This window comes from Tiliqua scincoides, chromosome 1 (genome assembly GCF_035046505.1).
Source record: "Tiliqua scincoides isolate rTilSci1 chromosome 1, rTilSci1.hap2, whole genome shotgun sequence".
Taxonomy (NCBI): domain Eukaryota; kingdom Metazoa; phylum Chordata; class Lepidosauria; order Squamata; family Scincidae; genus Tiliqua; species Tiliqua scincoides.
In genome coordinates this window covers 140,639,172-140,650,389 of record NC_089821.1, presented here as the reverse complement: position 1 = coordinate 140,650,389, position 11,218 = coordinate 140,639,172, and the positions used below count along the sequence as shown (strand labels likewise).

At 45.1% G+C, this 11,218-nt stretch overlaps 1 protein-coding gene across 1 annotated transcript; it reads right to left on the bottom strand.

Moving 5' to 3' along the window:
• Positions 1 to 256: 256 nt before the first annotated feature.
• On the bottom strand, positions 257 to 8,266 carry LGALSL (galectin like). Its single transcript, XM_066639118.1, has 5 exons — positions 8,201 to 8,266; positions 7,216 to 7,287; positions 7,005 to 7,093; positions 6,301 to 6,478; positions 257 to 2,288 (listed from the first exon to the last, which is right to left on the bottom strand). The coding sequence occupies exons 1-5, from the start codon at positions 8,231 to 8,233 to the stop codon at positions 2,145 to 2,147; spliced, it is 516 nt and encodes a 171-aa protein (XP_066495215.1). The 5' UTR covers positions 8,234 to 8,266; the 3' UTR covers positions 257 to 2,144.
• Between the last annotated feature and the right edge of the window lie 2,952 nt (positions 8,267 to 11,218).

Sequence of the window (11,218 nt, the reverse complement as noted above, 5' to 3'; positions counted from 1 at the left end):
CAGGGCCTATGCCCTTACTGAGGGAAATGTTCCCTTACCTGAGGAGATGCTGGAAATTGCCCGGCGTGCTTAGGATGTAGTGGTAGCCTTTTTGGCACCACTGCTTCTCTGGGCACCGGGCAGCTTTGAATTGGGCTGTATGAAGATTCCTTCTTTGATTGATTCAAACAGATCTCATTCATGAGTCAGGCATAAGCTCATTTTGTTAACTTTCTCCTTAATTTTTTTTTTTTTACTGCAAATAAGTCTCCATAATAAATGTCTTAAAAATCACTATAATACAAGTTTTTAAAATAATGTAAATACATGTTTATTCCTCAGACTATAACACCAAACAAATCCTGTTGTTATGGTCCACTGTGAAACACTGTCCATGGGTACAAAATGGGACTGATTCCTAAACCTATGAAAAGTTATGGTGTTCATTCACTGTGCAGTGTAATTATAGTGATAACGCAGCCACAATCCCCACTAAAAACTATTATTTATGTGAAAGTATCTGATTTTCCTACATTATTGTCTGGGCAGTTTATAAAGGGCCTTTGCCCTTGTACATGCTGAGAATTTCATTCTCTTCCCCAACCAGGACAGTAGCTACCAAAGGCCAGAAGTTGCAAAAAATACAAATATATCTACAAACTCTAAGTGCACCAATAAACCTAGAAAATTCGTAAGTATGTGAGGGGGGCAACCCCCCCCAAACATCCATTCGCTCTGACCTACCATTTACAGCAGAATTACAACATCTTAAAAGCAGTTTCTGGTGAAGACATGAGCAGATCAAGCTTTTGTGAATTGTGAGGGCACTATAAGAATGCCCAGTGACTGTCCAAAAACAAAGAAGACATTTCCAAAACAATATGCCAACATTTGCCCAAAGAACATTCGTACATTCAGAAAGTTTATACTTGGCCACTCTTAAACCTCAGATTTTACGGTTCGGTTTCACTGTTAACACATTAACACAATGAGCATCAATAAATAAACTTAAAGGAAAGCCTTTAAAAATTGTATTCCTATTACATTGTGCAAAAACATTTAATAATGACCTACATTCTATGCAAATACCCTGACTAATATATGCAGGCCAAATCCAGAAGCCATTACTCAGTTTCTAGAGAACATTTTCCTTGGCCACTATGCCCCCAATGTAAAATAATTGCAACTGACCACAGTCCAGTGCACAGACTCCGGCTGCAATCCTATGTGCACTTTCCTGAGAGCAAGCCCCACTGAAGGCAATGGGACTTACTTCTGAGTAAACAAGCTTAGGATTGTGCTCGCAGTTTCCTTGATTCAGTGGGGATATATGTGTTGAACAGTGTGCTGGACTGTAGCCTCTGGATTGTATCATAAGAATTGATTTCGTTCAGAGAAGACACTGCAGTCATGCAAGGGGGAGTTATTATTTTTGTCAACCTTCTTGCCCTCCTCCTCTGAAAATCTTATCCTAAAGGTCCCCCAACTCTCAGAAGCAGGTGTTCGGAGGCACCAGAGTTACACTGGGATCAGCAAAAGTCACTCCTTCCCCCTTGAGCAAATGGAGCTTCTTCTGTAATGGTCTTAGAGATTGTGTCCAGCTAATCAAGCACCATTGCAGTCCATGGGACTTTTGCCATTGGTTCTAATGAGATAGCCATTAGGCACTGAGTAAGGATTTTGATATTTGGCCCCTCTCTCGTGACCTGTGTTACACTTACACTAACCCACTTAAGTGCAGGAGTAATATTTGCAAAAGAAAACATCTTCCTTACTGCTTAGTAACACACATAGCACTTGGTTTCATAAACTGCCCTTCCATTGGGAAGTTGAATACCTTCTGCAGCTTAGACAATGAAGAAACTCTTTCAGAATCCATGACAATTTGATTATCCAGCAGGGGTAGGCATTTTAGTTCCAAAGGGGTGGGAATGGCTCAATTCATCATCAGTTGCTTTCTTCATTAGGATAAATAGCACTTCAGTTCATCAACATGTTCTTTACAGCTTGCAGAAACAAAACTGTGATGCCAGCCTAGGAGGGAGGTGCCCAGGTATAGATGTCACTGCTCCTTCACACAGATGTTGATGGCACCTGAGCCAATTTGGAATTTAAAATTTTGGTTTTTATCTTTTTCTTGCTTTTTTTCCCTTTGATCAAAAACATCAACCAAGTTTAGTAAGATGGAGATCTCCATTAATCTTTATCGTATCAATAGCCGACAACTTCTCAATACGATGGTAAAAATCAAAAAGCTGATGTCCATCCACGAATATTCTAAAACGAGGGTGCTCACAAAGTATTTCAACCTGAAAGAAATAAATGAGGAACCAGGATCACAATTTTAGCTGGAGGGAAATTCACAGGACTAAAATATCACAAATATGGGAATTGTTTTCCATTGTATATTGCCTTGGCAAATGTCTGGGACAGTAATTCACTTATAAAGATATTATGATCCAAACTCCAATCACATAATCACCCAGTCATGGATAGCCAACAGTTTGCCGGCTGAGCCAGCAAGAAAGGAGAGAAGGAAGGTAGCCTGAAGAGTTTGGTGGATGCCCCTGAGCACTTCTAATCCCTCCTGGCCTATTCTGTTTGTCAAACTGTTCCCTCACCCACAGCTTGTAAACCACAGCTGTGGAACCTACAAAAGATGCCAACCCAAAAAGAAACTGGAGCAATGTCCAAAAGAATGATCCTAAATTTCTTGCTATTGACTGAAGTTCTTCTTGGACCACTTTGGATGATATGTTCCAATCACCAAATCAAAGACTGCCCATCAGGCACAGATGGAAACCCTCTAAAATCTCAGTTAACCCTCCTGTTTTTGTTAGCTGCCTAGAACTCTAAAATCAGGGAGGCTACCAAGCACCAGGTAGGCCACAGTATTTGGTTAATAGAGTGTATTCAACTTACAGCCCAGTCCTAACTGGACCGGGTGCTAGCACAACATATGTTGTGCTAGCGATGACTGGTTTACGGCAGTTGGAAAGCAGCCTCCATCGATGTGCACTGCCAGGCTACTTGTAGGGAGGCCAGAGCAGCCCCTTGTGCATCAGCAGATGGCCAAAGACTGCCACAGCAGATAAGGGGATGCCATGCAGGGGGTGGAATGGGGCGGTGATGGGGGTGAGGAGGAGGGTAGATCAGTTCCGGGAAGACGGTGGGTTCAGCTGTGGTGCACAAAATCCTTACCCCCTTCCTGGGCCTGACCTGCCTTCATGGATCAATTCAGACTTGCACCAGCTATTGAGCTGGTGCAGGTCCAGGTTTACCCACCCGGCCTGCAGGAGCTTACCCTGGGGGAAGGGAACAAATATTCTCTTTCCTTGATGAGGCGTCTAGAGGCTGAAATGCAGGGGAGACCACGATGACACCGCTGCACCATCACATGGGGACTTATGGTGGATTGGGATGTTTGGGGCTCACCCATGCAGTCATAATTAGAACAGGTGCAGTTGCAAGGGGAGAACTGCGTTTTTCTAGCAACTCTACACTGTTCAGGGAATGCATTTGCTGCAGAGGGAGAACTATTCTGGATTATTCTTGCAACAAACAGATAACAATTACTCATTTCTCAAGTCAAAACAAGATAGTTTGCAATGGCAATGAGTGTGTGAACCTGTGTACAAATGCCGTATCCTGTACATTCTTCAGAAAGCAAACAACTAATAATTTACTTATGATTACAGAGCAATTAGAATGTACATAATCCAGGTGAACAACTTAATGTAAGATGCTATCCCCAAAACTAACATTTCTGCTCCTTAAAGGTGCATGGAACTGAAAAAAAAGAAAGATCTTTTTCAAGAAAAGGATTCCATTAGAAATGGCTGAAGTATAAGAGAAAATGAATGCAGGATGTATCTGTGTCTAAATATGTGTCACCGGCTGACCTCTATCCTGATCTGACCTCAAAAGCTGACTTTGTCATTTGCCCTGTATTTTAAATTCCACTCTCTCCCACACTTCCTTAAGGAGGCACAACAACATAAGCAATAATGCTCACCATCATTATAATTTCAGTGTCTTACAAATTTTCATCTGGGGACTTGCCTAAAAACAAAGCAGCACTTCTGGCATATGGATAGACTTGATTGTTCTCTGCTTGCAGATTAGAAATCACATAATCTCAGGCAGCACAATTCATACTTACTTCACCTAATGCCATTCAAGACCAAAAAATGCAATCATACATATTAATGTAAACTTACACACAGTAAGTTACACACAGTTACAAACTTAACACAGTGCTTTAGCCGAACAGTTCTGTGTACTTCCTTGTATTGCAAAATGCACTATCATTGTCCTATATTTTTATATAATGCACTTGATGGTATGCTATCAATAAAATGGGTACCCTAAGTGTCATGCACTTGGCACCAAAACAGAGCAAGGGTCTCTGTGGACTCTGGAAGTAGGAGGAGAATTCCTGAGATATGCTGAAAAAGCTTAAATGTTAAATGCTCCCCCAGCTTCCCCAAGCCAAATCAGCAAGAGACTAGGGCAGAGGTTCCCAAATTTTTTTTTTGATTGGCAGCTCCCATGACCTACTGAGCAATTGACCGTGGTTCCCCATTAGGACTAATATCCTATACATTCTATAGGGGTGGGTTTTGTACAAATATTCTGAAGCTCCCCTGGCTGGTTTCCACAGCTTCTCAGGGAGCCATGGCTCACAGTTCGGGAACCACTGTACCAGGGCTATGCTGCACATTGGCTTCAGAACATGGGCCAGAGAAAGTAGCACAAAGACCAACAGAGTTGGATTAATGAGAAACAAGTGGCCTGGGGGTGGTGGTGGCAAGAAGTGAGAAAGGCACCAGAATGCCCCCCCTGCAGTTTAAAGGACATGGGAGAAGAGAAAGGATTGGTTTCAGAGAACAAGCATCATTAAGCTTGCTTTTACCAAGTCCAGTTTCTCCTGTTTCTTGCAATTGCAATGAGGAATGTATCCTCACCGTAAAGAATGGGCAGATAATGAAACCAGAGGCCAAGGAGATGAAAGGTAATGAGACCTCTGAGGCCAATTCCCCCCCACATACACTGCAAAACCTAGCATAAACCGACGTAGGGGATATGTTTGAGGGCTGAGTGGGTACAGAAAGCAAGCTCCCCCCTTCTCTGTGCCATTGTATAGTTTGCCATATTGATTCCCTGAACCCAAGACAAATGCTTGCTTAGGTTCCAAGGTGGCTTCCTTCTGGGTGTGGATCTTCTTCATGGATCATGAGCCAGCATAAGTGGAATACACATCTACACACACACTCAAACCAAACACCTGTTCACATAGTGCACTGCTTCCAGTGGAATTTGTATCTGGATCACACCCGATGCACACCCACTCCTGATCCAACAAGGAACTCCCCAATCAAAAGCCTGCTCTGGCATGCCATTCTCCTTAGTAGACTGAGGCAAGGAAGCATGGGTACAAGACGGAGAGGCCAGGAAGAAAATTATTCTCTTTAAGACTGGTGGCTGCCTTCTCAGAGACCTTTGCTTCATACACACTTAAAAGTTGAAAAAAATATTTAAAACTAAATTAAATATTCTTTTGTTTTACATTTAAATGTCCTTTTGATTTTAAAAATTGCTTTTCATGTTCGTGTGGATCCTTTCTGCTTGCCCCTCACTCACTTGTGTAGTTATAAAAAAAAACAAAAAAAACCACGGTGACATGTGATAGGATAAAGGGTTGGAGCAAAATATGCAAACTATGAACATTCTTTATGGGTCTATATTTGTTTACTCCTTGTTTTTGTGCCTAACTATGGATATAATGAGTTAGAGTGTCCCACAGAGTCACTATGGATATAATGAGTTAGAGTCACCCACAGAGTCACCATGGATATAATGAGCAAGAGTCATGGAGAGCCTCAAATGGATTCTGTGGAAGCATAACAACTACTATAGTTCCCACATTGAAACAGATATGTCCAATAACATCAGAAAGCATGGAGACAGTACCAATGAGTCTAAGACGTGCCCTGTAACCACTTCAAACGGAGGCATAATTGTAGACTGCTTTTAATGTATGGCTGTAATAATGCAAACCAGAAACCTTTCTATACCACTAAATACTATCATCTTTAATTTGTTGAAGAATTCCTGTCTGAACTTTGCAGATGAGTTGCCACCATCAGAAATCAATACATGCACTTATTATACACTTTATATAAATCAAGCTTTGCATCTACATGTTTTTAAGTGGCCAAAGATTCTTACAGCTCTGTGTTCTTTTTGACATGCACATTAAAAAAAAATTAAACATGATATCAATTGGATGTGGCTGCTTTATGAGCTGCTGATACTCACCCTGAAAGGTTGGTCTGGAATAAATGGAAAGTAAGGAAGAGATGCCTGCTCTTCTCCCCATTCACCAGATACACATGAATTCCTAAGGAACTGTCTGTCTGGGAAGATGGCTTTCAGTTCAATAGCTACGTCAGCAGGAGGATCTTCTGAGTCGCCACATGTAAGACTGATGTCAAAACTGTAATGGGAAGAGGATCCCGTTCATTCACCCGAAACAAGCAAACAAATCACATAACATAAGCAGCAATCACGTAGCACGTGTGATACAAACAAACAAATCTAAACTGAAATTCCTGACAGCTGGCAAATTATCATCATATGTGCATGACCAGCTTTCGTTCCTTCCTCTCTCATCTATGTCTTTCATAGGGCCAGTTCACACAAAACTTTTTTTTTCCTACATGGAAATTAGTCAGAAGACACATCATGCACAGCACATGTACTCCTGGGAAATGCTGGGCACCAAGGCCCTTCTCTTAAAATATATGCCCTCCTCTCTATAGGTCAACAGGGAAACCAGCACTCTATATTTACGATTGCAGACAAAAATAGCGATCTTCAGAAATGATGGATGCTTGGGAGTCACATTCCTTTTGTGGGAACCCAGCACTTTCCCGAAGTTCTTGGGCTGGGAAGGAACACACAGACAGAAATCCTGGCAAAGCCCAGCCAATGGGAAACCAGCCCTGCCTCTGTCTCATTACCTCTCTGGGTTGAGATCCACGATGCCCATTACTAAGACCTTCTTGCCTGGCCTCATTCCTCCTTTGATGTGCCCACAGAATGGGACAATCTGGAAAAGGATTGCAGGGATTCACAATGAATAGCCTCTTATGTAATGGGGGCAGATGGGGCTAAATCAGGCCCCATCAGAAGAGGGGAGGGGAGGGAGAGAGAAAGCCAAAATCCTTTTACCAGCCGTGGAAAATACACTTCTGCTTGCACGGGGGATCCCAAGGAGTTGTTTAAATGCCCATCCTCTATTTTCTGAAGAGAAAAAAAAACAAATGCACGCTGAGAGGCAGAGAAAGCAGGCTTTGTGTTCAGCTCCCAGACCTGTCTAAGGGGAAAGGAAGAGGGAGGGCCCTGCAAGCCACCCAGAGCCAGCGCCAATTTGATTGCAAGTCTTGAGCAAAGAAAGAGAATCCATATTTTTTTTGTTTCTCCAGCCACTTTCCAAAACAAAGGGTGTTGTCTCCTTTCTCAAGCACATTCCCAGCCAGTGTTCCAGGTACAACTGATGTCTATCTCAGGGAGATAAGAGCACCTTCCCCTAGGTGCACAGATCCAGCTGCAGGAGCACACACAGCAGCATGCATGCATGCTACACATATCACGCCCTCCCATAGAGCAGCACCTGTAAGATGGGGAGCCGGCAGAAGCCCCAAGCCTCGCGTCCCTTGCAATGCCCCAGTCTCCTTCCCCTCTGCCACCCTCTTTACCCCACAAGCAGCCGCCTCTTATGGCTGAAGGAGGACTATTCCTGGGCACTAGCTGCCCAAGCCTAGGCATGTCTACTCAGAAGTAAGCCCCATTATACTCAATCGGGCTTACTCCCAGGTAAGTGTGGCTAGCATTGCAGCCCTAATCTGTTAAGCAGTCCAATCGTAGGCTTGTCTACTCAGAAGTAAGCCCCATTATACTCAACGGGGTTTACTCCAAGGTAAGTGTGGATAGCATTGCAGCCCAATCCTATGCATGTCTACTCAGAAGAAAGTCCCATTATGTTCAATGGGGTTTACTCCCAGGTAAGTGTGCCTAGGATTGCAGCCCGGGAACAGGTACTCTGCTTGCAGCTCCCCTCCTTGGGGGCTAGTCCGTGGCAAGAGGGGACCTCGGCGTGCACCCCACAGACCCAGAAGCAGGACCACCCCCGGGGTTTAGGGAAAGTGCCACCTACCACCGCGTCCCTCTCTGCTACCGATCCCGCCATCTTGTTGCAACCGTGCAGCAGCTACCGACGCCTGGATCAGGTGGAGGAAGAGGGGGAGCGGCTGGAGGGCAGAGACTGGCTCAGACGTGCCTGCCTGCCGAGCGCTGGGCAAGGCACAGCCGGAGCTGACCTGGCAGGGGAGGGAGGGAGGAGCGAGGCGCGGCGCGGCGCGGCTCTCCCAAGCACCGGAGCCAGGAGGAGTCCCTGGCAAAGCCAATCCCCACTGCTTTGCGCGCAGGGCTGGCGGCGCAGCAGTCGCCCTCGGAGCTCTGCCTCTATGCCAGGCAGGCGGCATATAAAGCCCTGCCCCCGGCCTCCGGGAAGCCCAGCGCAGGGCATGGGACCAGGAGGAGCCGGCTGGGGTGGGGACTCACCGAGGTTGTTGCAGCTTGCCCTGCTGGCACGGGGCCTCCTAGCTATATTGACGCAGGCAGGCAGGCAGACCCGGGAGAGCGCTGGCTGGCTGGCTGGCTGCGCCAGCAGCCGCGGGGGGACACAATGCAGCACGCAGCCACCGCAGGGGTGGGGGGCACAACTTGAGAGAGGCGGCTTGGGGGGGCACACGCCTGGCAGGAATGAAGGGGGGGGGCTCTGTGCCAGAGGGGCTGAGCCCTCCAGAGACAGAACCAAGGGGGAGGCCAGGCAAGCTGTGGGGCTGACTGGGGGGGGGGCAAACACTTTCTGTGATCGCATTTCCTCCTCATCCTCTCTTCCCTACAAACATTCGCAAGGGTTTTAGGGTGCCGAAGCCGGCAGGCAGGGTCGGTTCTTTTTAATTCTATCACTGCATGGTGATGATGATGATGATGATGATGTACTGCAGACATCATGAACATAGTAAGAAACAAAAACAAACCAAAAACCCAGCATCATGTCATGTGTTCCCAGAATCATGGTAGTTATAACCTCCTGCTATACAGGAGATTTGTTTAAATTGAAGAATTTTAGAACTTTTAATTCCCCCCCCCCAGCACCTTACTGTCTGGAGAACAGACTGTCTGTAGCTGTCAACGGAGTGTCAGCTGTGGTTGTGGGCAGTCTCACCTTCTCTGGTAGACCAAGGGGGGCACTCGATTGGGAGATGCTTCCCCATGGACCTCCAGAGAGAGCAGAGAATGGACACCTGCAGCCACAGCTGGCAACAAAAGTAGCAACCCAGAAATCTTCTCCATAAATATTAAATCTAATAAATAATTATTAAAAATTTAATTGTATTTTTTGTGTGCGGGGGGGGGAGGGTAGTGTGGTCCCCGATAATTCCAATTTTTGCCTTAGTGATCCACGAGCTCCTTCCAACCTTTGGAATTATCAGGGACCACACTGCTCCCCTCCCACACACAAAAAAATACAATTAAATTTTGTAATAATTAGAGAATATTTATTAGAGATTTATTAGATTTGTTATTTATGGAGATTTCTGGGTTGCTGCTTTTGTTGCCAGCTGTGGCTGCAGGTGTCCATTCTCTGCTCTCTCTGGTGGTCCATGGGGAAGCATCCCCCAAGTGAGTGCCCCCCCCACTTCCAGAAATTGTGGGACTGCCCACAGCCACAGATGACACTTTATTGACAGTTGCAGACAGTGTGTTCTCCACCCTCTCTGGTGGTCTGTGGGGGAACATTCACTCAACCAGATATTTAAAGTGATCAAAGGTGATCTTTTTTCTGATATCTCGCTGACCGCTTCTCAGGGTTTCACGGACCACCTGTGGTCTTCAGACCACAGGTTGAGAATCAGTGCTGTAGAGAAATATTCTTTACTGTTGCCCACCCATAAAAAAATAACACATATCACTTCTGGTCTGGGACCCCTAGGTGAAAGAGAGACAAGTATTTTGTGATGCATTGGCGGTAGCGGCTTTAAATCTAGCCTGGTTTGCATGTGTGTATGTGACCATCTCTCTGAATATTTGGAAGAGGTGCCATTTAAGGGAGGGACAGCAGAGGTTCTCCTACACCATATTTTAGCCCACATGTGATCAAGAGCACCATGTGTCTTTGTGAATTCAGAGGCTTGGATTCAAGGAACCATGAGAGGAGAGAAAAGTACTGCACTGCATAATCCTATGCACGCTTACCTGGGAGTAAGCTCCAATGAGCAAAACTGAACTTACTTCTGAGTTAACATGCATAGGCTTGCACTGTTACTCCATGGTAAATTTGCATGGGATTGTAGCCTTAATGTAACATGAGCTGTATACTATCTCTAAGTAGCCCATGGAATGATGATGGTCTAAGGTAGACATTAACATAAACCCCTGGGCAAATTTCTCAATTTGCCACCTGCTGAGCATGCTACTTCTCAGCTGAGGTCCTCTGAAAAAAGCTTCGAAGGGAGCTCCTGAAAATTCCTGCTGCAATCACTGCTCCTACAGTAGGAGAAGTCCTGGAGCTCTGCTGCCCCCCCACTATACCTCTGCTCTGAATCCAAGATACCGTATCTTGACTGATTACACAGGCCAACACAATTTTGCTTCCTTAAATGTTACACCAATTCCTGGGTATATTTGGGGTGCTGATTCCAAAAATGGCATCCGTTTTGCCCTATCACGTCTAGTTTTGGAGACACGGCATAGCCTCTTTAGTGAATGGTTCAAGCAGCTTCCTAATGAGGAAGCCTACACCATGGCTTCCTCATGAGGAAGCTGCTTGAACCACTCACTAATAAGGCTATACTATATCTCCAAAACTGGACATGACAGGGCAAAACGGATGCCATTTTTGGAATCGGCACCCCAAATTCATATCAAACCACCATAAAGTTTGGGAAAAACTTTTCTGACCCTCAATTTTGTAGGCCTGTGTTATCATTATTGACTTGACCACAATGCTAGTATGCATTCCAATAAAGGTACAAGTCCCATTGCTTCAGCAAAGCAGCAGATGTGTGCTGACAAGATTGGAACAGTTATTACAAGGTATATAAAAGTGATCACAACAGATACTCTTACAATTCATGGAGGGAGTTTGTTTTTGTTTTTTGCAGTT